Source organism: Ischnura elegans, chromosome 3 (assembly GCF_921293095.1).
Source record: "Ischnura elegans chromosome 3, ioIscEleg1.1, whole genome shotgun sequence".
In the NCBI taxonomy this organism is placed as follows: domain Eukaryota; kingdom Metazoa; phylum Arthropoda; class Insecta; order Odonata; family Coenagrionidae; genus Ischnura; species Ischnura elegans.
In genome coordinates this window covers 11334436-11360642 of record NC_060248.1, presented here as the reverse complement: position 1 = coordinate 11360642, position 26207 = coordinate 11334436, and the positions used below count along the sequence as shown (strand labels likewise).

Here is a 26207-nt window from a genome sequence, read left to right as displayed (position 1 = left end):
ATTTATTTTACAGAATTTTTAAACAGTTACCTAAAGGAGAAATTAATACTGAGAATTTTCTTGTAAGTGTTAGGATAGATTTTTTAAATATGTTACTAGCTGAAGAAACCATATTCATATGGATAATTTGCCAGCCTATAGTTCGGGAAATTGTGCGCTTGTAATATCAATAACCTATAGGAAGTGTTTACCAAACTTGATTTGGAAGACTTTCATTAAAATAATATCCAGTCATGGGTATTGCTCCAACTTCACTGATAAGAGAAATTTAAAAATTGTCATACTTGAATGGAAAATGTTTTTTCATGAAATGAATCATTTTTTATGCTTGCAAATAGTATGGATTGGTGGCCACTAATTTGGAGAGCAGAGTGCTATACAGCACTTTTTTATTCGGTATCTCCATTGTCTAACATCTCGTAACCATATCAAAAATGTTAAGGACTACATGACACAAATATGTGCTGTTTTGTGTACTGTGTGGATTTCATGTGGAAAAATGCCTAATAAAGTAGTATATGCTGACATAATTTTATCTACTTTAAATTCAAAGCAATTATGACATTCATGCATTTATCCCTTAAATAATTATTTTGCTGTGTTTAATCAATGATTACGACAATAATAAATACTGAACATCCTATTGGAGTGCTAACGATAGTTTTACAATCTTAGGTGCATCCATTTTTTGACATCATTGACTCAGCTGCAAAAGGGCTAAGGCCGTTTATTTTTCGTCCCAAATATCTTGAGAAGTCATCAATGGGTTGAAAAACATAAATATATAAGATGCTTAATTCTTCAAACTCTATCACAATTGACAAGAGAATAAAATTGCTGAGCAGGCTCATTGGAGCATTGCACACAATTGGCCTCGCTTGTCAGAAATGCCTAGATTTACGCAACCCAATATACACACAGCCAAAGTGGTTTGCATCGATCCTGAAATGATCGAAGTCGGTATTTCTATCTATACTTAAACACAATTGGAATGAACAATGGGCCCTATGGAATAGAATTCATTAATTTGGAAAAAAACATAGGGCTATTATTTTTGATGGCCATTTGCTGTTTCTTATTCCACTTAGCATGGTTCATTCCACTGTTCCACCACTTCTCACCATCAGATATGGTTTCAATTATTATCATAGTGTAGTTCAGTTCAAAGTATGATTTTTGAATGGAAGGTAATAACTGATGAGAATTAATGCTCATTTACTGATAGCTTTATAGTACAATTATTTGCAACCCAAAAGAAAAATTCATTCCCAACTCATCCCAAAAAAATCATCTCATTTTTCACGAGTGCAGTAATTAGGTTTGAATTACTTAAAATCTAGAATCATTCATTGCATACTTTACTTTTCTCATTTTTATCCACTTCAGGAAAGTTTCGGAAAGAATTCCGTCGAACCTTCTGCTTCTGGTGGAGGCATAGGCCACGAGATAGAGCTCAAGTTGGAAGGAGAGTGAATGGGAGTTTGATGGATAAAAGCACTCGTATCAAGAAGGGTGGCTGGCGAATGACGGGTTGGTTGAAGGGCAGGCAAAGGGGAGGACACTCGACGAGGAACGCGTCGACGACCACCGGCCACAGCCGAGGCAGCTCCTACTACAAGTCGCTCTTCAGAAGCACCCTCCGTCACAATGCCAACGGCCCGAGGAGTGCTATGGCCACAGAATACGAAGATTTTGAGGTTGGTAGTAGTTATGCTGCAACGGCTCGAACAGAAGTCCTCCCGTTGAGTAGGCTTGGCTCAGGCACAATAATGGTGGTCGATGTTGACTAAGCCACCTCCACATAAATTCCAATTGCATATGTCCTTACCATATTATCAAAGGTGCATACAAATTCTTTACATGGTCTAAAAAATATTTGTACCCTAAGTTCTTTTACAGAGAGCAAGGAATGTATTTCAAGGCTGTAGCCATTAGGAGAGGTAAGGAATTCAAATCCCCCTAAATTTTTAAGAGCACATTTTTAAAGAACCTCCCTCCAATTCATCTCCCTCAAAATAAACCCTTCCTAATGTTGGTCATGGCCTTGCTGTAGTTAAAATTGAAGCAGTATCAGAACTGGTTAAGGTTCTTTAGTGAGGGTTTATAGTCAAGAAAGTACCAAGACATATAAAAGGAAAATTTCTTACACATAAGTGAGTGTCATTTTGATGCTATAGGCATATAAAGTAACCGCAACATTTAAATTCTTTCCTAATTGTAAATTCTAAAGGACCCATCTTACTTCCCTAAGCAGACGTCCATCCTAAACACCATGCATAGTTAGCTGAGAGTATAATGTTATTTGGCCCAGTGATCCAGAGTCTTGCATTAATTGAACTGTGCAGGGTAATCTCCAATAGGGTGGAAGCATAGTTATGATCAGAATGCTTACTGATTTTATCAGGATGTATTTTAGAAATTATGTTTACAGGGGGAAGTTATCTTTGAGTTTATTCTTTAAACTTGAGTACCTTCCTTGGTATTGATAGAGCTAACTTTTAAGTATATGTACTTAAATAACTCGTGTCCACCTTTGGCTGGCTGCAACAGAGACACCTCTAGCCAGCCTAAGGGGGCTTAGCTCAAGTTTTTACTCCATTACTTGTGATATGCAGTTAGAATATTTAATGCGATGAAAATTGGTTGATTTTTCAACCAACTGTGGCAAAGAGAGATGTGTATTATTTCAAAATGAATGCTATCCCATGAAGCAGGGGAACTTGAATAGAGAGAAATGCAGGAAATCTATATTTTTTACATTTCTAGAACAGTTTTAGAATAGTGTATGCATGACCCAAATATACAAAATTATTATTTTCCTGCCATTGACGTCAAATAGCCTCTAAGAATTACGCCATTTTGATTTTTGATCATTTCTTCTTTTACAATTTTACTTTGCAATTAGGTTTGTACTTAATTTACAATGAAAATGACTTAGCGAGCTGATGAATGAGCTTTAGTCATGAAAATAGAGGCCTCATTGATATTTATGCCTCTCAGTCCATGTGTTGATGCAAATCAATGTAAGGGAGATCAACATTTGAGTTTTGCCATGGCAGAATCCCTCAACTAGAAAGACACTTAATACTGCTTCAAGGAATATTCAGCTCAATTTTACGAGGAGGAAGGGATGGTAATATGTATTTTCTAAATACCCAGGATGGTGAATAAATAGGTATTCTGGATCATGGTATTCTAAGTAAGACAAAAGTTATTTAAAACATAGACTCATTCAATCATTCAGACTTTCTACCACAAGGGAAAACTGTACTTATAAAAACTTTTGTACCCATTTCTGCGCAATATGGGGCAAGTCTTTTTTTATATACTGGACAATTTATTTCAGTGACTCTATTATCTGTGCAATGAATACTGAAATTAGTTTTACACTATCTTGAAGTTTGATTGTCAAATTGAAAAAGCAATGTACAGTCAAATTATTGACATCATGTAAATACATACTGTAAGTAACTGGTTTCAATACTATACATATTATTCTCAATAAGACTGGGATGGGATAAAAAATTTGCATGATATAAAGTCATATCCTCAGTCAAAAGAAGATATATTTTTTTAATTCTCAGCATACTCAAAGCCGACTCAGACTTATACTGCTGTCACTTCTTTCATGACTTCAAAAGTTTCCTATTTTTTGTGAACAATGCTAATAATAGTTTTTTAAAGGTTCATAATATATTTTTATAACATATAGCATACATAAGGTAAAATATTCTTCATACTTCTGGAAATATTCATGGGTCAATAGTCTTTTTGAGAATAATAATGGTACACACGCTCAGAAATAAATTCTTTTATGATGATCTGCAACACATGTGTATGTATGTACCACTCACTGTAGTAATTTGATGAACAGTCACAGTTATTTCCCAGCATACCCTGTGTACATATATCATCTTTATAGTTCTAGGTAAACTACAGTAATTAATGACTGTGAACTATTTTCCCTCAATGCATATCAGCCATTTTCTCTTTAATCACTCTATTTCAAGCCCAACTAAGAACTTCAATAGGTGTGCTGGAACTTTACTTCAAAGATGTACACGAAGATGATATGAGTTCCAAAAAACTTGAAATATTTTCCTCTTTTATTATTATGATTGCCTTTCTCCATTCATGTTCCAATGCACTTCAAGTATGATTCATAATCTTGTGTACCCAATCCTTAATTTAAAACTGTGATCATTTGTATGATCAGTTACCTGGGGTGTGTAATCTGTTGTTCAAATTTTCAATATGTGATACCCATGATGGCAGCAAATTGAAAATCACACCCACAACACAGCGAGGATAACTTGAGGTGTACCGTTGTTTGGCTCTCAAGGTCAATCCAAGATGGCAACATGAGGGAATATGGGCTTCCAAGAAGCCATTTCAGAAGATGAACCCAAATCCAGTGTTGAAGCCACTTTTGGCAGTAATTGTTGAATCCTGCTACATGAATAACAAGGGAGGGAGAGTTTGGTAGCTTAGTGAGAAAAGGGCTTGGCCACGTCTTGTCTTCAAATCCAGGGTGAAGCTATTGAACACCCCTTAAAAAAAAACCTCCAAGTACGAGATGTCCCTAGGAAATTAACTGGATTCACCAAGCTACACAAATGCACAATCCTGTAGCTTAGTTTGAGGTTAGCTCTACCCTTGCCTAACTAAATCTTCAGGTTGAATTGCTGAATGAGCGAGTATGAATAACAGTGGAAAATTACCATGAAAAAAATTAGGCTCTTTTACATTGAATTTCTTTTAATGACCAATTAAGATGAATTTATTGGCAGTTCAGATGGCAGGATTTAAATATTCCACAACCAAGAGCAGCTTTAGCCCTGGTATGGGGTTCAACTTTGGTAGGGCCTTCACGGAAGCTTATCTTTCCTAATTGAGTTACCATCCTCAATGGACCTTAAAAACCAAACAACCAATCACCATGAAGCTTGGTAAATTTTCATGTGAACTGAGGAACCTAGATAGTGCAGTGGTTTGCACCAGGGGCCCAAAGAACCAAAGTTCTACGGATTGATTCATGGTCTAGGGGATTTTTTTTCTGTGGCCATTGAAGTTTTTATTTTTTCACTATTTTTAAGTCAACGAAAATTTAGTTACAGTTATTCCACAGCTTACTGTTACTGATGCTGAAATTTGTTTTAGCTATTCCTTTTTAGTAATTTTTGTGATACTGCTATGATTATTTTTTTAAGTTCAATCAAGTCCGCATATTCATTTTGTATCTCGTTTTAAAATTTAAAACAATTTACTTCTTGTTTGCGATTAAATATTTAATTTCATGATTCGGTAATAAGCACATAGGTATATATTCCTTTTTATGAATCATCATCAAACATGTATGTCATAACTTTTTAATGAAACTCGTTCACAAAATTTTAATTTCACAAGGTGTCTATCTTAATGAAATTTATCACTCAAATAATACCCTTAAAAATGCATATTGATTGAAATTGAAGCATGCAATTTTTTGCAATCAAAATACAATTACATAATTATGTAATTTCAATTACCAAAAACAAATGAATTCGGACCATTTCAGAAGTTTTCTTTAATATGCTATGAACGTTCCTGTCATATAATTTCTGAATTTGAATGTCCATTTTTCTGTTCATCGTGCAAAAATTTGTCCAAATGTAGCTAATTATAATTCTAATTTCACTATTTTTTTCTAATTCTTTACATATAAGTATGAACTTATTCTAATTTTTCTAGTTCTCATATATTATTTCAACTTCCTAAATATTTCTCATAAAATTTTAATTGCATTTTATCAATTTGTAAGTTATTATAATATAGTACATGATTACATATTTATTTTTTAATAGCATGAAAACAGAATCAAATCCCTTATCATTTTAAACAGGGAGACCTTTGCCAGGCATAAAGTGGGCAAGAACTGGAGATAAGCCATACCAAAGAGAGCATTTATCCAAGCATACCTTGCTGTGCTAGATTTAAAATTTCATTTGAATCAGCAATGTGATGCCCATTCTTCCCATCATATGGAAAAAATTGACCTACGGTTTCAAACAAATTGGATTTTGAATTCCAAGCATTCTAAGATTTTGGAAGCAGTTAAGGCTACATTTTATTTTGATATGGAACACATGTGTTGAACTTCTCCTAGAAGAAAAACATAAGTAAAAGCTATAGGTAAGACAATTTTTCCTATGTAAATCTAGTAGGAGGTTTTACTCTTGAATACTTTATCACTATAAAATTGTCAGCATCCACTTAAAAAGTTTTGGAGCAAAAAACTTTATTTCTAAATCATTTTTTAAACTTTCTTATAATCATAATTGTGGTTACTATTAAAAATATCATTCAATGCCAATTCAATTCCATACTAATTTTTAGAAACAGAAAATATACTCCAATGAAGTTACAAAAATGTTGGACATAGACTTTACATGGGACACATTAAAGTAAATATTTTATAATGCTCAGTTAGTGTAATTGAACATTGCATTGTCAAGGTTATGGATTCATTTAATTCAATATGATTCAGTAATTAGATAATGAGAAAGTGGCATATGAACTGCAATCAATGAGCTTATCATCTATTGAACAATCAATGGAAACCCTAACTGGTGATATGTGTGTACATAAGATTTACCAATCATGTTTAACTGTTCCAGCAAAAGGTAGGCGTATAATAAATACTGGAGGATTGTAACTAGGTAATTGTTTTCTTCTAATGTAGCTCTGAAAACATTTCACTCCAGCTATTAATGTATATATAAATTACCTATCAGCAAAGAAATGGAGGGGGCCATGTTTTCAGCTGCTCATTTTAACTTGTACTTGTGAATTTTAAGCTAATCATGGTGACCAAGTAAGGTTTAGCTATGCATACTAATGTATATTTTTTTTAGTATTAACCAAATATTTGTATAAGCTATTAAAATGTATCATTCATGTTATTTAATGAAGAATGTGGATAGTTTTTGTAGTCCTATCTGTAGTAATATGACTGTATATTGAGAATAATTTGTAATAAATATGTCTATATGACCATTTGAATAGTACTTTCAATGTTACAGGGGTCCTAATACTTAGATAATCTTACTAAGCTTATACAAGTAGCTAGTAATAGTATCTTAGATGACAAAAAATACATTTTTGATTAAGTAATTGAAATGTTTATTGCAATGTAATCATTATGGGTAACCAATGATTTCATAAGAACATCTTCAACTGAATTCTGTCAACAAAACCAACCATCTTCAACAACAACAAAACCATGCTGAACATGAATGGAATAGAAACCGTGACTATTTAACCCTCGGACTTCACTACGAAAGTTATATAATTTCAAATTTCCACTCATATGTAAGTTACATTTTAGGTTCAGTAAAAATTTGGAAGTATTTCCCAAACATGTACGTAAATATTTTCTTACATGGTATACGCACCCTATATTGCCTGCAAGTTTGTTTTTAAAATGTTTTTGTGCATACTCCTGAGAGGGGAAAAGATGCAATAATATACAGTTTAGATCACACACCAATCCACATCTAGCTTTCCTCACAATATTTCCATTCTACTATTTCTTTATTAATTTATATTTTCAATGTTCTGCTTCCTCAATTGTAAGAAACACACCAAAACGTAATGCTTTAAATTATTTTTCCAGGTTCACAAAGTTACTTATTTATACAATATGTAAATGCTTCCCAATAATTATTAACATTTTGATTGATTAGAACCTCAATAACATGACAAAATTAATTAGGAAATGAATATAAATATGCATATATAAATTGTTCCCACAGTGATCAATCAAATCTATCTATGATTAGCAGTGATTTAGCTTCAAAGCACGATCACATGGGACCACTTTTTGGATATCAGCAAAGGTGGACATCCACTCAGGAGGTATGCACGGAGAGAGGAAACCAAACTGATGATGAAGATGGCATATAAACTGGCTAGGAAATCTTATTGGCCCTTGGTTTCATGGCAGGGCCGGAAATAGGAGTTTTGTCAGGGGAGGCAAAGATCAGTTCCCTCTCCTCTGATCCCCTCTCACTCCCTCAACCACTAAAATATAACATGTACATCCGTAAACTATTTTCTTGAGATGCTGTTGTTGAAATTATTCAACAAATGTTCTTCGTTAAGAAGTTTTATTTGTCTTGTTGTTTAATAATTTATAAATTAATAATTATTGTTTAGTAATTTAAATTTAAAAAATAAGTGACTTATCAAGTTAGTTCCTTTTGGTAAATGCTGCAATGGTAACATTTTCTGAAAGAAACTAACGACCTTGATAAAAGAAGCTGCGAAAATCTTCCAACAAAAATAAGTAACTTTTTTAGATAAAGTTTGAAATTTTGCCACCCCCTTAAATCTGCCGCCCGGACACATTCCCCCTCTCCCCCACCCTAGTTCCAGGCCTGATTCATGGCGACAGACAGTGAGCGAGTTTCACCACAAAATGTTGAAGGAGGCCATTGGGAACGTGAGCAATGCTGACATGAACATTCGAAGAAAACCAGACCCTCTGTTAGCTTATTCTTTGGAGGATTATGTTCTGCCAGCAGCAGGTATCCTTTGGAAGAGAGAAGGGACCACAACCCCATTGCTTAGGTGGAGTTGGCACCAAGGAAGAAAAAGAAGATCTTGTGCATAGTATAGATTTAATGGTAACAAGAGAGGGTGCAATAAGTATATCCTCATTATATCCCCCACTGCATTTTTTTATGTTCCATGGGGAGGACACTCGTAATTAGGTGATGGATTAATGAAACCTCTAATCATTGAATGAAATTTAGAAAGAGCAAAGCTAATTTTAAAAAGGTATTTTATTGATATTTTTCATAATTTTTCATTGGCTCTATGCCAAACATGAATGAAATCAGCTCATATCTACCAACTTCAAGGGTGTCAATAAGAGCATATTGAAGACTGTTGGAAAAAATAAAGTTTGCAACTCATGGAGATGAAATGCAACCCTTAATTAGCAAGGGTTGGCCAGAAAAGAGGGTAAGAGGACAGGGTCGATAATTATCACTCACAAGAGATAGGCATTTTTGGCCATTCAGATAGGAGGGGACAAGGAAAGCAGGTAATAGGAGAGATGCAATTCACTGTATTCTTACACATCAACTTTTAGGAATTGCTTTTGGATTGAAATAATGAACATAGAATCTTAGCTGTTCCACATTAAGTAAAACTACATTATTGAAATGTAAAAAAATTATATGGAGCAACTAAGCATTTACAATAGGGGTGGGCCGGTTACTCAAGGGTCCCAATGAGCATATCCTCTTCAAAAAAACAAATGCTAAAATTAAACTGAGAAGGGAGAGAGATGGGGTCCCCATCTCCAGCATATCTTATTACTACCTGGTTAGAACGTTGGCAAGAGTGACATGAAAGATAGATGGGCCATAACCACTGAAGGGGTCTTGCATGTTCTTTCATTTTACAGCTCACTTACTTACAGGGTCCAAGGAAAATGGAAATTACTGAGAGAGACTAGGATTCCCCGACGCCAGCTGGGGCCTCCGACCCTGGGAGAGATTCCAACCTGTTAGTCCACCACTGACCTACGGACATTATTGAATGTGGGACAATTAAGTGTCTATGGTCATCATTTTCATTAAGAAAAAGTCAAAAGTATGTATAAGAGTGTTTTTCCTGCAGTTTCCCAAGTACATCGATACCTCCATTGTACAAACAGTCAATAATCATCCATCGGATCAAATCTGCTCATCAAGGAGCCCAACAATATGAATGCGTTCAGCTGGCAGTAGCCGAAGCACAAACCTTCGAAGCTTGGAGACTTCGAGATGAGTATTTGTCTTCCGTCTACTGCCAGCCTAGCGTATGCGTATTGTTGGACTTCTAGATGAGGAGGATCCAGAGGGCAATTGTGGAGCGTTTGTGCAGTGGAGGTATTGATAAAAAATCTTGGATGCAGCTTAAGCTATCACAGAGTAGGATCATGCCAATTCCGATCACTTAGACATGCCACTGAAAGGCTTGGTGCGAATAGTGGAGGCCTGCAAGCAGGTAGAAAATCCAATTTTTTCAGGATTGGGAATGTTCCCAGGTCCATTCGGCATAAAAGGCAAGGTTACATGATGCATTAACGTGTATAAGTTGATGCATGAACAATGTAGATCAAAAAGATCAGAAAATGTACAAATGAAATTAGAACAATTCTATTTTCTGTTCATGCATTCCCACAAATTGGGTGGTCACATGGTGCATTTTTGCATCCATGCATTTACATTCATATTAACTTGCACATTTACATGTATCATGTAATAGGTCTTAAGAGGTACCCACCAATGGCTTAGAGGCACAGCGACTGCCTTCCTATGGAGCAGATAGCGCTGCAGCAAGCTCTCCTGAGCAAAAAGTTGGTGGGGGTTCATTTGTGCTTTAAGTACCAGTGCTTTGAGTGTACTCGCTGATGAGAGGTAATCCCACCACTTAAAGACACTCCAGAAATATTCATCAAACTTAGATAGCCACATGCCACTAATAGGATATGGATTTTGCCATGAAAAAAAAACTTTTGAATTATGATGACCAAATGATTTATTCATGGCATATTCCAACCTCGGTGTATACAACTTTGCACCATGCAAGTGACAGTGTGCAAAGTTACCTGTTTCATGCAGTGCTCTATGTAGTCACCTTCTGGTTTCCTCTTTTTCTTGAACGTACCCATGAGAAGCTCGGTAGATTGCCAACCTCTAGTGAAGGCACTCTAAAACCTGGTAAAATTGAGTACTTGCACAAACAGGAAATACTGAATGAAAACCAATTTACCATAAGTTAACCTTTTTTATAACCATAAACAGCAGGAGTACACACAATATGAATGCTGCCATTTATAAAAAGTAGAACACTCGGCTATAAATGAACATCAGGATTTTGGCAAATTGCTGTACAGAACCACGTAATCAAAACCAATTGCTAGTAAAAAAAAGCATATCACAGCAACAAAAACTTGATTGTACATCATCAACATGATATTTTCTAATACATACACCATCAGAAAAAATAAGAAATGATCGACAATTTCAATCCCAAATACTGGCATTTGAAGCACATTAATACAAGTCAGTCTTCAAAACTGATACTCCGCTGAATAGCCAAAATAACAATGAATGTATACTCTGCTCCATAATTCTCATGTCTCATTTCATTCTTTTTCACTGTCATGTAATAACATGAATGTTAACAATTAGTATACTCTGCGCTGAGCATAGGACAGTTGCTTAGGATATCAAATGTACCACACTTCAACTGGTACTCATCAATACCCACTCATCAAGAAAAACAAGATCAAGCCATTGCCATGGATAATTATGGTTGGTGATAAAATAGTTGATCAATTCCCTTGCCTGCTTCCTCAACAAAGACCTCTGCCATATCATCAGCAGCACGTCAAATTATATCAAACATAACACACCCTTCTCTAAAAAGTTATTGCTTAAAAAGGGTTCTACACAGCCATAACTACTCAGTGCATGCACATATTTTCACCCATAACTTATCCAAAGAATCTAACATGTAGACCAAACTTTTGCCCAATATAGCTTCAACGGCAGGTAATTGTCCCGAAGCCTCAGGGTGGGATCAAAAAGATTGAAATTAGCCTTTTGCAATCTCTTCAAGAATCCACTAACAGGAACAATGGGGAGAAATATAGGAAATTTACTGCGAGGCAACTTTTTTGACAGTGACTTGGCCTGAAAAAAAAATTGGAATTACCAATGTGACGATCTCAAAATGACTCTATTGGTTACTTGACTATCACAACTTTCTTTACCTTATCTAGATGTAATTTTGCCTGTGATGCTATTTCAAAAGTCACATCTTTGAAGGAGTCATTTCCACCACGTAATATGGCTTCAGTTGACACATTGTGGCTGACCAGAGTGCTCACTGGGATGGGTAACAAATCCGGATTTGATTTTGAAACTATAAATGGCACGGATCTTAAAGAATTTGTTATACCTATAGCCTTCCCCAAATGAGAAGCTGCATGATCTATGTTTACATCCTGTACCCCTAAAAAAAATTAAACCTCATTATGAAACAAATCGGGTATGGAAGGGTTGAGGGTAAATGAGGCGTTAAAAAAAAACGATTCAATTTACCAGCTGCTTGCAGTATGAGGTAGAAAACAGGAGAAACAGAATTTTCAGCATATTTTTCCATGGCTTCAATGGTTGGAAATCCTCTCGTTGTATTCTGACTTATTCTAGATGTAACCAAACGGGAAAAATATGGTTTAGAGAGTTTGTGCTTCGATAATGCCTGAAATATAATAAATACCATGAATTAAAAGTCTATGGAGGACAAAATGCGATTCCTGCATTGATTTATGATAACATAATTCGCACCAAAGATGCCTAACTAGAAGTAAATGCCCTTTCAAGACTGTGCACCTACCCGATGTATTTCTTTGGCGATTGGATGCTCCGGAGGGCAATCACTATAGATTTTATCAACCGATTCCTTCCAAAATGTCAGTCTCATTTGAGCAATGGTGGAATTACTAGCAACATCGCCTACACGAGCAACCTCTGAATTAAAGGCCCTTACAGCAAAAGCTATGGTGCGAACATTATCAGGCAGTAGAAGGGTGCACAGGAAGGCCTCGTGATCTGTCTGTCTGTAAATAAAGAACTCTACGATGAAAATGATTCAGCTTAGGATGAACGTGATGCATGCATTAAACAAACAAAACTATTTACAGATACCTACCGCACAAGATCCATACAATATTCGGCAGGGAAACTGGTTGTTTTAGACTTGAAACGAGCATTCGTCATAATTACCACTTTTCCTCTTTCCCGAGAAAATACACAGCGAATAGTTCTCGAGAACATCATGAAATACCTATCAATAAAACCTAATGTAACCTATACCTAAGTCATAGTAAAATTCTTAAGCGCACGTTCATGGTCGAGTGACAATGAAACTCCAGAAAATACCTTATTTAAATCTAAACTCGGGGTTAGCAAGAGTCAACAGCTGTTGATACAATGAGTGCTTCGTTTCATGGCCTCAATTCGTAAACTTCGTACATCCCACCCAGTTCTCAGCATCCCATGGTGCGCAGCGTATCATTCAATTGTTTTTAGAAAAGGATCTTCGTTCATGTCCGTTGTTGTTCTTAGTTGTTGAAATCTCTTTATTCTTTGCTCTTTGCACGAAGAGCTAGTGTATAATTGTATTGCCTGCTATGTGAAAAGATTCTACTCGATTATTATCCCTGTGAGTATGGTACTTTTGTATTAATTAGAAAACGTAGTTGGCTAGTCCAATTGTTCCGTTTTAAAAGGTTCCCTCGTCAAAACACTATGGACTTGCCGTTTCTCCATTCATTCGAGAGCGGCAAACACAACTTATCTCGGATAAAATTGCCCGTGATTTTCTTAACAACGGTGGTGATGGAGCGTTTTCTTATTCAATGGGCCAATTATTCCTGTCACACATCGTCGAGGACCACAGACACATACATTCCGTGTTTATAAGAAAAAATAGGGACACACTTAGGCTAGTTATTTACCAGCAGGCTGTGGGCATTGTTCTTTCATAGATATTGATATAAAATTGTTATTTATTTATAATTCTCGTATCCAGTTTAATCTCTTTAGACCATCATGGCTGCAAACGGAAAATTTCAAGATTACTGTTTGAAGTGGAATAACTACCACCAGCATTTATCATCAGCATTTTTACAGCTTCTTGAAAATGAGTCTATGGTGGATGTCACCTTAAGTGCCGGTGGAGAAAGAATTAGGGCTCATAAGATTGTTCTGTCTGCCTGTAGCCCATATTTCCAGGTGAGCTTCTCTATTGTTAAGTGTTGTCATGAGGGAGGCTTGTTTCAAAACCGTCTTGGAACGAGCTCTTTCTCTTCCCTGCATGAAGTTGTACCCTATTTTATTTCGTGTATGTTCAGTGTATTAGAATGTATCATGGGATAAAATTCCCTAGCATTTCTCTGATAATCAGTTATTTTTGTCTTCATATTCAACTGTTGAACGTCCTCGTGTGGTGTGCCTCGTCTGTCACAAATATTTCATGTGTATTTTTCTCTCACATATTCGTAATAAAATATATTAGTGCAACAATTTTCTAATGCATTAATAACTGGTGAACCTGTTTACAACATTGAATTGAAATTGCATCCTTTTGAAAAAAACAAGATAGCTCTTGAAACATTTGGTTTTAAGTTTGTGACCAAATTTAATGCTGGGGTACAGGTCACTTACTCGTGTAAATAGGTCATCTTTATACTGTCAGGTGCTGTAAATTTCTCTCCCCTAATCCAAGTTTATGACTTCAATATAGTGCCTTTTCCCTGAAAACCGTAGATCCACCCCTTTAGCACATAAATTGTGTCCACTTTTCTTTCACATAAGATCTAAACATAGAAATGAAATATGTTTTTTACTGTTTTCATTACTCAGGGAAAAATTTTTGCTGTGTAAGCCATTCGGAACTGTCATGTATCTACTTTGTACCACTGATTTGTATGTGCTTTCGAACTGCTGTGGAATAGAAACACGGTACACAGCAGTTCATGACGCCATAGCGTCCTACCATGTCATCAACTCATTTGTAACACATTTTGAACTGCTTTGGATCTCCATTGGAAACTGCTATGAAACTAATTTTCAACCTTTGGAACTCATTTGGATTTAACTTTGGAACTGATTTGTACCACTCGTTCATCTGTTTTGGAACTGATTTGTACCAGTCGGACACCCATTTGGTACCCATATGTACACCATGCATACTGCTTTGTAGCAGCATGTAGCAGTTCAAGATGGCTTCTAGAGCTCTCTTGAAACTCATGGCGAGAGTTTGATAAATTTAGGCCAGACGACGATGGACAATGGCAGAGTGATGTGCGGACTTAACTGCAGTCCTACTTCGTGAATAGCCACCACTCCAAGAGTAATCCCGTTACAGTTCCAAAATGCACGAAGATCTTTATTGCGCCGTCGTTGCAGTCTTAGCCAATAGAGGAAGTGGGGGAACTCAATTTGGTGGTCAAGAAAGTCCACATCGAGAGCTTAACTCCGGTCTTATTTGGTTGTCGTGGATCATTCATTGTTCATTTTTGAGTGAAATGCCTCCGTTTTTAAATATTTTTTCTTTCAAACCATCATGTTAAATATCCGAAAATTTGATGATGCATAAATGCGAAAAACGGCCTTTCCGGGTACCTGAACTTGTCTCAATACTGCGACATTGAAACCATAGGCAGATCTAGGGGGGGGGGGGGGACACGGGGGCACGTGCCCCCCCCCCCCCCCCCCTGATCCTTAAAAAATATGCAAGATATATTATACGGTCCCATTGTCATTGCGTTCGTTTTGCATTACGAGGTATCTTGTGCCCCCTCAGAACAAAATCCTTGATATGGCCTTGCTGTGCCCCCCCCCCCAGAAAGAAATCGTGGATCCGCCCCTGATTGAAACAGATTTTCGAAGGAGGGATTCATTTTTTGCGAAAAAAAAGTCCTGAAATACGGAACAAAAGATGGGCATAAACCATTGCCTGGGGATCGGGAAGTCAATACGTCGACCGGTTTGTGTTATGTATATAAATCGATGCAAAATACTATTTTTTCGGAAATATTATGTGCGAAATGTACTTTGAAATCATTGACTTTGATGTTTTTACAATAATAATCTACTTGGAAACGCCAAAAAACGCCATTATTAACAACGTTTGCCAAGAAGTTGCTATTGTATACCTTAATTTACGCAACCAAGATTCTCGGTACTTACGTAGTGAAGATAACCTTGTCACATTTCAAAACGGCCCCAAAAATACGATTTAAGCAACAAGGAAAATAGAATAATTTAAAAACCCATTGGAGTGAATATTTGGGAGTTCCGTTTCTATTAACTGACTTCCGATTATTTCTTAAACCATTTATGCATTTTATTGCTTATATTAAAGAATTTTCGTTTTCTCGACCAAACAAATCAGACTGAACCTGGCCATGGGATGTTGGCACGTAGAAGGCAGTTCCAAAACAAATGATGATGTCTATAAACCGCATGGAGTCGTTCAACAAGAATTGCAAACGTATGGAAAGCAGTTACACATGAATCTTCTCAGTACACAGCAGTTACAATACGAATGATGACGTCTGGAAATCCTGTCGAATCGTTCAAAAGGAGTTTCAAATGTGTAGAAAGCAGTTCCACACGAATACACTCTGTACAAGGGAGTTCGAAAGGGGATTACAAATGATTTACAATCGTCTTCATATTTCCAATTTTGGTACAAATGAGTGGAAATGAGTTCCACAGCAGTTCCAATACAGATTTTGGTGTTTCAAAACAGTTTCAAAAGGGTTCCAAAGCAGTTGGAAAGCAAATATTTTTCCCTGAGTATTGTTTGAGAAAATATTCCTGGAATAAATTAGCATAGCCATGGAATTGCTTTTTAAATTTTAAATTCATAAACTGATTTTCTTATTATATTCTCAGTTTGGATAGTGATTTGGTTTTACTGTTACAGGATATTTTAGCCACAGCTGAAGATACACATCCAACTGTCATTTTCAGTGATGTAAATCCAGATGATTTAAAATCTGTTTTAGAGTTCATCTACAGAGGAGAACTTTGTGTAATGGCCTCAAGATTTTCATCAGTCCTCAAATTTGCTAATGATTTAAAAATTAGAGGATTATCTGAGGTAAGTTTCAAAAAAATACAGTTAATTTATTGAACCACCTCTTTAAAAAAATCCACTTTTATTAATTGTTTGAGTGACAGTTTTATATAGGGCTATCTTCTTTTAGCATTGTTCCTTTTTTAACCCTGGCTGATAAGTTGTGTGATGTAAGTGTGGGAGGGAAGGTCGTTCAAGTATTTTTATTGAAGCCGGTATGTATTTTTTTATGTAATTCGTTCAGAATAATGATTTCATGTCACATCACTAGGATGCATGGATCATTCTAGTAAAATACTACTTTCCATTAAAAGTGAGAGATTTGGTTAATGACTTTTATTTGCAATGTCAGAGTTACAAAGTGGGCCTTGCATCATTAAAAAAACTCGTTGGACTATGTATAACAATTGACCTTTATACTTCAGCTATTAAGATGTGATGTTAGGGAAAGCTCAGAAATAGTGGTGAGAGTCTTATCCAGGCAAAACTACCTAATGAGAAAAGTAGTAGTCAGTGGGTAGTTTGCAAATGTGATTCTCCATATCCACTGCCATAGATATTGTGGCGGAACATGAAAACGCCACCTATTTTACTGGGTGGGGAGGGCATCAATGGTCCCGAGTACGGAATGATCGAACGATTATTGAGTACTTTGAGACATAAAAAAAATATATTTTCCACTTCAGACATAGCATACACACACACTTATCGAAATTAAATACCCTGATGAGAATGAGGTGAACGAAAAGTGCACAAGATGATATGGTTCAATTGCCCCCCCTCCAAAAGAAATACAAAAAAAGCAACAATTTGTGATTGGTAGAATTCGTGGGCCGAGTTTACAATTTGCCCAAATTAAGTTTTTAGGCTGCTCTCGTGGTAACACTGAATCAGATTTCTGACAAGGAGTCAACAGTTTGGTGATTACATACGGCGCACCGGGATAGAGAGAAAAAACCCAAATATTTTGGCTACACAGTTTGGGGATTAAATCGGGTCTGGGCGAACGAGCACGGGGACAAGTCGCTGACTGCGACGTTCTTACGGTTTCGTCGGAGCCTTGAGCAGTAGGAGCCGTCGATGATGCGACACGTTGGACCCCAAATGTCCGTGGGATCGGGGGCTGTCTTCCTCCCGACCTCTGGGCGTTGGTCCTGCCTGTCGCTCGTCTGCAATCTTGCTCTCCGCTGCTGGCTACCTCCGTAGACAATCTCGTCCCGCTAACAGCACTCTTTGGGTACACCCAGAAAAATGACGACCAATCTGGCACGTCATCAATCCCTTTCTGCGTCGATCAGGATAGCGTTTCTCGCCCGTCGACCAAACTAGAATTTCTCGCCCGGAGGCTCTCTCCGTCCGCCGCTTTATAGTGATATTGGAGGGGGATGATACACAGGGGATGGGTTTTTTGGGACAAGAGGGGTTACACTTGGGCCTCACTGTTGGGTGGGGCAACCATCGGTCCGAGCTGACCAAACACTGAACATTTGTGAGTCACTTTTACCTCATGCCCGGGGCATGACACACTATTACGCACACACTCAGACATACCCACGCTCATCCACACATATGTGATCATCCCCTACTCGGGTCATTACATAACGAGAGAAAATACGTGACATAAGGTCGGTATGTCACAATATATTATCCAAAGGTACACCATAAGTATGTACTTATGATTCTGACTTATTGCTTTAAATAAATTTAATGGCGTGAGAAGTGAATTTCATGAAACACAGATTACATGGGCAAGGAGTGATAGTTTTGTTGCTAAACTGCATTTGGTCTGAGGCTTGAAGCAAATGGTTTAATTAATTCAGTCTAAGTATTGATAGGAAATAGCTGGTGATGGATAATTTACTCATGATAAGCTCTGAGAAATATTGATAAAAGAAACTTCAAGCATATAATCAGACATTTATTGCTACAAAATAAATTTTTTTACAAATATCAATATTAGGGATGGACGGATCTAGGATTTTTTTCGGATCCGGATTCAGATCGGATCCTTGATTTTCGGAGCCGGATCTTTCGGATCAGAGAGCTAGCTATGATGCCAAGAGCATTCACAGTGCCACAGCTGGAGAGCTAGTCAAGAGCGAACACCTGTATGTGTTCTATGTCCGGGCCTGCTCTCTGGCTGTGGCGCTGTTTCACGATCTAGACTGCTTGTGGCATCATATGTTCAGCAGTCCAGCTACACCTTGTCCGGTAGTGTCCAAAAATATCCACAGGGAAGAATGATGCCTCGGTAGCTTAACTGGCTAAAGCACTCAACCGGAAATCTGGGGATCCAGGTTCGAATCCCGGTCAAGGTGGATGATTTTTTCTTTGTGGATCTTTCGCACGATTGTGCATTGCAGGTGACTCGTGCAAAAAGTTATCACCGGGGCTAGTCCCGGTATACTTTAAACTTGATTTTTTTAATCTCCCTCTAGGTTAGCTATTGTTTACCTGGCTTGGAGGAGGTTTCTGGGATTGAACAGTTGGTTGATGGTGCTCCCAATGATGAGTGTGTCAAAGGCAAAAGTCCCGTCCGTGATCCCAGTGCCATTCACAGCGATAAATCTATCCCCGGCAGCCCTATACCAGAAGTGGATGCCATGGAAGGAGTTGAAGCTGTCAAAGCTATGGCTGAGGGGAAGGCTTCTAAAGATGATGCTGATTCTGTCTCACGGGTCTGCGGGCAAGAGATGGAGATATGCAGAGGTGAAGAAGTCAGGACGGAGACAGATGGAAGGGATGGAGGGGAGCTTGCTGAAGACCACGGTTTACTCATCATCAAAGGAGGCGGAGAGGAAAAGAATGAGGCTGACAATACAAATGAACTTGGACAAAAAATTTCTGTGCATGGAATGAAGGTAATGAATTCTTTTTTGCCTCTTGAAGATTTTCTTGTTTCAGTTTCTTTGTCTTGGCACTTTTCCAAGCAATTCACTAGGCATTTGTTGATGGAATACATTATTTATTTATTGTAGAGTCAAACTCTTTCTTAGCCTCCCATAAAAATTTCCTTGTCATACATTTAACGCTAGAATGACTGGGGGCGGTCCATTAACCGTTTGCATTTTTCTTTCACGCACTATTTTGTTATTTTCCGATCAATATCGCTGAGATTTTTTGACTTTTAATACTTTTGAACAAATAACGTGAAAATTAAGTTCCTTTAGAGGTAAAACATTGTTGTCCAGAGAAATGTCAGCTTTTACCTAGAATGACCGCGAGAGGTCAATTGACTGTTTTTATATTTTGTCGCGGGTCCAGTGACATTCTCGGTTGCGAGACAGACCCGGAGTGGGGTAATCGCGAAGGCCGAGATGGGAATTCTAAAACACCCGGGGGGTGCGTAAGGGCGGGCGAAGTCCGCGGCTGCTGCTTCCGCGTGGTTGGGTCCAGCTCTGTCCAGAACTGCCTCTCTGGGAATCTCCGTGGATCCATGACAGCTCTGGCAGGGGGTTCCGGCGTTGGCGGCGGGTCCAAGCGCTATGGCGGGGTCATTGACCACGTGCTTTGTCTGCTTCCGCGGGTGATGACCTCAGGCGGGTGGCTCCCAAATCCGGCGGTGTCCGAGGAGAGGACCCCCTGGGACGGCGTGCGCGCTCCTCGCGGAGGGTGCGAGTGCAGTTCCGATCCACCCATAGTTTACAGGGCATCCGGCAAAGTGAGGGGACAAATCGTCTGTGCCTAGTGGTAGAACCTCTGAGGATATGCTCGCTTGGGTTCTCACTGAGGCCGCCTCAACCGCAACTGCCTTCCACGGTCTCGGGCAGTGCCTTATATACCCAATCCTGGCCTCCCTCCGGCCAATGAGGGTGCTCCGCTAGGACACGTGGTGATGCGTTCGATGGGACGGAGCTGGGGTGGGAAGGTTCGTGGTGTGAGGGGAGCGTTCCTGCATGGGAGTGGGGGAAATCACGTGGTGGCACGTGTGAGGGGGAGGCTCCGGGGCGGAGTGGGGAGGGTCACGTGGTGCCGCGTTCTTCACTGGGGGCGCGTGTTTTAAATTGGGTTTTGCCCATGTTACATTGCAACACAACAATTTTATACTGTAATTTAGCCCTATTTGCCGATCCTTGGTATCAATTTCATCAAATATCGTAGCATGCACTATACCACACGAGAATACTACCTTTATACCACGGTTTCTGACCCAGAAAAATCCCATGTACTTTTATGCACATGTGCAAATACTAATGTTTTTTGATGCTCCAGAAAAAATTTCATTTTAACAATGATGTGTGTCTCCCAAAGACATGTGTGAATGCTGTGAACGTAATCAGAAAATTTGAAAACCTGCTAAGAGAGTGAAGAAATATATACCTTGAGACCAATTAGCAGTGCTTCATTTTAATGTTGTCATTTTTATTCTTTTTTCTCTGACGTATGTTTTTAACCAAGAAAACTACTGCCAATAACATGTTTTGAAATGCTCTTTGTGTTTCAAAACACATGACGTATTATTTTTTTAACTATGAAAGTGAGACATGATTTTATTATACAATAAATTTTTTAGGTGTAATTAATATCTTTTTGCAAGGTTAAATTTTTTTCCTTTCACTAAATATAACCCTAAAGCATAATCGAAGCACTTCCTAAGCATTTGGTAAAAATATGGAGAGAATAGGAATGAAAGAGCACCAGAAAAGGGCGAACGGTCAGTTGACAGCTGGTGATCATTATAGATATGCGGCTTACCCCGGTCATTCTAGTGTTAAAAGACATCCCTGGCTGCTGGGATGCAGGTTGTAATCTCCACAAGGCAGGTGCAGCTCCTATCTATAAATTTCCCTTATTCTCCTTTGTTCACCCTCAGCTTCCCAGACTGAGTTGTCTTTTGGCTATGATCATCGTGTTCATAGTTGCCAATTTAATAATTTTGATTATAATTGTGTGTAATTGGCTTTTCCCAGTTCACTTCTGCCGAAAGAAACAGGCAAGCATAGACAGTGCAACCTCGATAAAAGGAGATACTGCGGTGTTCAAATAACACAAGCTATCATGAATTGTTGCTTAGACGGAGTTGGAGCAAATTATAGCCAGTGTTACGCTACGCCCGTGACGTTATTTAAATAATACATTTTGAGTGTATCCACGGCGCTGCAATAAAAACCATTTGAATTAAAACTAGTAATATGAGAAAAGATATTAACGTGATATTATTTCATGAAAAATATTATGTAAATTATATGCTGATGTCGCTTAAATAAAACAAAAGCAAGCTGCAAGAACCTATGACTAATATAAAACACGCATGAGTAATATGCAGCAAAGAAACGAAAGAGCATGCGCATCTGATGGACCCTTAGGCCAAAAAGACTTGCAAGTATGAATTTATTGATTTAGCATTCTCAATAATGACTGCAAAACATGAAAAAGAATGAATTTCTTTAATTAAATAAAATAAAGGCGGAGCATTAGCTTTTCATGGATGCTATTGCTAACAGTGCCATACCTGCCTCTAGAATCATCATTGCAAGAAACACCCATTCTTAAAGGGTTTCATTGGTGAATAGGCTGTAAAAGAGCTCCATTTTGTCTGTGTTATGCCATGTGGGCACTTTTGCTGTGGTGGTTTGCCCTCCTGCACCACGGCAGACCTAGTCTTCTCTTTGTTTTTCTGTAATTGTGCAGAGCGAAGAGGAAGATAAATTAATGATGCCACTCTCGTATTGTTCTATTATTTTCATTTTCTCACTTGACGTGTTTAGCATTTTTTGGCCTTGGTGTCTACCTTCAAATGATCTCTATTCACGCAACTCACGGAGGTGTGGGTATGCTGTTGGCTGCTTTCTGCCGCCTGAGGAACAAAAGAATATGGTGCATTCGGATGCTAATGACACAATATTTTCACCAAATTGAACTACATATTTATTGAATGACAGCGTACGACATGAATTTAAGACTGAGCTCCCCTTGTTGACTTCATTTCTAACAGATCATCAGCAATTACAGAAGTTTTGTAATCTTGGTGAAGGTTTTCCGGCGATGGAAACTCTCGCTTTGGCGAATGCCAACACCAATAGGGCCTCGCGAAAACAATATTTTTTACATGTTAATCATTGGGTCAACTAATGGTGCATCTGCTATCTCTGGTAATGGCGGGAGTCTCGCAATAGCCGGTAATTGCTTTAATACAGTTCCACTTTATGTATGTGTGAGATTAAGTCCTATCTTGGCAAATTATACTTATAAATAATTTTTGGGACTATAGCTGAGGAGATATTTTTGTGACTGATGTTTCAGGGTAATATTCTGCTATCATTGTCGGAGCAATATGATTTGCAGGACTTTCTTCCTGCACTTACGTAGCCGCGGATCCTGTGTGCTTTTTGAGTATTGAGACCTTTTCTTACATCAAATAGCATTGATAATTGAGTAACGATAAAGACATCTGATATTGTGGAGGGTATATTGACACAATACTTCTTGTGCCATGGTGTATCCTGTTCCAGTTCAAACCATTCTACATATTTTGTCTTTAAAGTTTATTTTAAAAAATCTATATCCTTTGCAGTCTTCCATTCGGGCATTTCCACGGTATGTGAAAAGATGTGAAGGCTTAGTTCAAATCACAACAAGGAAGAAAAATCACAAGCAACGATACAGAAAGGAGTACAGGTGAGCCTGGGTGCAGAAGTATTGCATTATTGTGGATGCCTTTGCATATGCATGGGTTGTGATTGCCCATTGAATTCTTTTGCAGTGAAGAGTCTCTCTCGGAAGCTTTGGATGAACTGAGGAGAGGGCGCCCCTTGCTCGAGACAGCGGCTGCTCATCACATCCCTCGTTCCACCCTCTATGTCCGTGCTCGTGGCCTTGGGATCCAGCTGCCTTTGACACGCCAGGAGTATCCTGGGGAAATGATGTCTGCTGCCATACAAGCTGTCCAAAGTGAGACTTATTTCCTTGTTTAGTCTGTATCAAAGTAGACATTCTGCAGCATCTGTATCTAGAGATCTGCATCTGAATGCCAAGGTTGTGTGGTCACTTTGGGTAAAACATGTCATGAGAACTCATCCTTACGTGTGTGACCTGTTGATCCTGATGCTGCCAAATAACAATGGTAAGCACTGTAATCAGAGTCCAGAATAGTTAAGTGAATACAACTCATGAATTCTATGATGATGAAAATTGAAAAGAGAAGTGGCTATTATATCTCAATAATTTTTAAACTTAAATTTTAGTGTGTGCAGGTTTTATGTTTGCATTTTTTAAATTGAAACTGCTACTCTCTTGTATCTTCTTAATTTATACTTCAAGGTTGCACTGTGTTATACTTACGCATAGCTCGGTGCAATGTGTGTGAAGTGAGGAAGGGTGCATGTAGTGCCACAGTCAATAAGGCATTACATGCCCCTAGTTAAGTGTACACATAAAGGCATAAATTCAATTACAGTGGAACCTCGAATTATCATTTTTCAGGGGGATGGATGAAAAAAACGATGAATGGGGGAAAACGATCAATGTGGGAATGATTGTCCGGGTTGCCTATGTCCCAGGATCCGCTGGATTTTTGCAAATTATGATATTCATTAATGGATTCAAAAAGATTTTAGCTGATTACAGGAATATTATTCCTTTATCGAAACACTTAGGTCATATTGTTGATTCGGATTATATCTCTTTCAAATATCCTGAAGAAACACGCCGCCCTGCTAAAAAATGTTTCACTCCACTCGGAATTTTCACTGCTATTATGCATTTCTGTCCGATGTAAAAATTCTTATCCATCAAATGCCATTTCAAGTAAACGTATTTACGAGAGAAATGTGCGTGTTATGCCTTAAACAACCGATTTCGCCGTCGCAGTGATTGGTTATGAGATGGATCAAGAAGGCCAAAAATAGTTTATTAATTGAAATGTTCCTTTCTTGCAATTAAATTTTTAATATGATTGAGGCAATGTGGCGTTAATCGTCAGCGGCACGCCCAACTGATCCTCGGTTTCATCCCACTTCTTGTTTTCACTAGGGATCTCGCTCTACCCCTACCCCTGCCGTCATGTACTAGCGGACATACCGAGGCGTGCTGTAATATTCACACATTTCTAGCCCGGATTCTTTTCTTCGTCTTCAATTATTTTCAGTCTATCTATTAAAGTTCTCACTCGTGTCTTCGAAAGGGCCATGGTCCGAAGACGAATAAGAATAAAACTAATAAAAATGAAACCGGACTCTATAGAACCCACACGGAAAACACTCGCCGGTTTTAAGTCAACCCACCCTGGAAAGTACAGAACCACTCGTACGAGGTGAAGTTCAGCACTAATGCTATCGCGTACGGCGTAAGCAGAGCTTACTGCAGAGGGTTAAGCATGACCATAAGACTGCGCAATTTTTTTATCCTACAGAGAAGGCAACTTACCCACTCATTTCTAACAATAAGTCGCGTAGCTCTAGATGAGCAGATGAATTCAGATTGCTAGTAGGGAGAAACAAAATATCCTGAGAAGACATCGCTTCGTTAGCACCTCAGACAGGTGAGACTTGTAGCATAACTCGTAAATTGTAGCCAGACGCCCTGTTTTCCAAAAAAATCTGCATCAACTGCCGTGAAGCTCACTATCAGCTGCGAGGATATCGATATTCGCCAGAAATCACCATCGTATTATTCCAACTATTTCCTTGCTTAAAATGGTTAAATAACGTTAGAAATACGTCGTGTTTGGTATCATTCTTTTTTGAATTACGTGCACATCACTAATATCTCAATCTAATAAAAGTATAATACCAATTACCGAAATTCATTTTTAGACAACTTTTGGGCTAATTGGTGATTCATGCAGCAGTTGACCTCCAGAGGGGGGATCTTTGAAGCGAGTCAGCCAAAAAAAAAGTCAGCGGTCGAGAAAGGGGGAAGCGTGAAAAAGGTTTCTTTTGTTCTCGAGTAACCTGATATCTTCTTTCGAAGCTAAGGTCTTCGTAATACGATCCCTGCTCAAGCTGGGACCTTTTTTTTTATTTCGGAGAAGAGGAAAGCTTCAGACAGGGAGAGGCGAGTGCTGAATGGAGGGGGATACCGGATCTTGGGAAATGCGATAATGTCCCACGGCACTCTGCTTCTCCCTATCTCATTTCAATCTCCTGGGGAAGATTCAAACTTTGTGTCTCTCGTTATTAGCCATAAACAACACGTTGTAAACACTTCGTCTTATTTTTGTAAAACGATGGATGCGGGAAAATTATTCGACGGGACCGCGATCTTCGAACGATCGATGCGGGTAAACGATACTTCGGGGAACGATAGATGCGGGAAAAAATTACATTGTCTTTATGGAACTTAATTTGGGACCAGGAGCGGCAAACGATGAATGCGGGAAAACGATGAATGCGGGAACAATAAATCAGGGTTCCACTGTATACTTTTGGCATCCTATGTATAAATACAGGTGAAGTGTATTATATAGTATTGTTAAGGTGAAATGTTTTTTCAACCACTTATACCTAAATCTAGGGATGTGTGAGAACTCGAAAATTCGAGTCGAGTTGAGTAGTTGGTACTCGACTCGAGCTTTT

At 38.3% G+C, this 26207-nt stretch overlaps 3 protein-coding genes across 7 annotated transcripts in view; 2 read left to right on the top strand and 1 right to left on the bottom strand.

Moving 5' to 3' along the window:
• The window catches only part of LOC124155438 (5-hydroxytryptamine receptor 1-like), a 102966-nt gene extending 95925 nt beyond the window's left edge, over window positions 1-7041 (top strand). Inside the window, exons 5-6 of the mRNA XM_046529254.1 lie at window positions 1387-1697; window positions 5882-7041. Coding sequence (XP_046385210.1) covers window positions 1387-1697; window positions 5882-5902 — 332 coding nt within the window. The 3' untranslated portion in view covers window positions 5903-7041. The remainder of the gene's footprint in view (window positions 1-1386; window positions 1698-5881) is intronic.
• A 3760-nt stretch (window positions 7042-10801) lies between these two features.
• LOC124155439 (NADH dehydrogenase (ubiquinone) complex I, assembly factor 6) lies at window positions 10802-13093 on the bottom strand. Of its 3 annotated transcripts, XM_046529257.1 has the most exons (6): window positions 12984-13085; window positions 12754-12888; window positions 12439-12677; window positions 12144-12303; window positions 11813-12054; window positions 10802-11732 (listed from the first exon to the last, which is right to left on the bottom strand). In XM_046529257.1, the coding sequence occupies exons 2-6, from the start codon at window positions 12812-12814 to the stop codon at window positions 11547-11549; spliced, it is 888 nt and encodes a 295-aa protein (XP_046385213.1). In that variant the 5' UTR covers window positions 12815-12888; window positions 12984-13085; the 3' UTR covers window positions 10802-11546. The 3 variants fall into 3 exon arrangements, with proteins under 3 accessions (XP_046385213.1, XP_046385212.1, XP_046385211.1); XM_046529256.1 differs by having other exon boundaries at window positions 12754-13093; XM_046529255.1 differs by having other exon boundaries at window positions 12439-12661; window positions 12754-13091.
• A 43-nt stretch (window positions 13094-13136) lies between these two features.
• LOC124155437 overlaps window positions 13137-26207 on the top strand; it is a 43593-nt gene continuing 30522 nt past the window's right edge. The window contains exons 1-6 of one of the 3 annotated variants that reach the window (XM_046529252.1): window positions 13137-13266; window positions 13636-13838; window positions 16540-16716; window positions 19131-19553; window positions 23207-23310; window positions 23396-23583. In XM_046529252.1, the coding sequence (XP_046385208.1) occupies window positions 13656-13838; window positions 16540-16716; window positions 19131-19553; window positions 23207-23310; window positions 23396-23583 (1075 nt within the window). In that variant the 5' untranslated portion in view covers window positions 13137-13266; window positions 13636-13655. Of the gene's footprint in view, window positions 13267-13319; window positions 13571-13635; window positions 13839-16539; window positions 16717-19130; window positions 19554-23206; window positions 23311-23395; window positions 23584-26207 lie in introns of those variants that run through there. The other 2 variants (XM_046529251.1, XM_046529253.1) reach the window with 2 other exon arrangements.

Coding starts and splice junctions, on each gene's coding strand:
- LOC124155439 (XM_046529255.1), bottom strand. CDS start 12,881: ATGATGTTCTCGAGAACTATTCGCTGTGTATTTTCTCGGGAAAGAGGA. Junction 12,304..12,438: donor TCGCCAAAGAAATACATCGG/GTAGGTGCACAG, acceptor ATTATATTTCAG/GCATTATCGAAGCACAAACT. Junction 12,055..12,143: donor CCTCATACTGCAAGCAGCTG/GTAAATTGAATC, acceptor AATTTTTTTTAG/GGGTACAGGATGTAAACATA.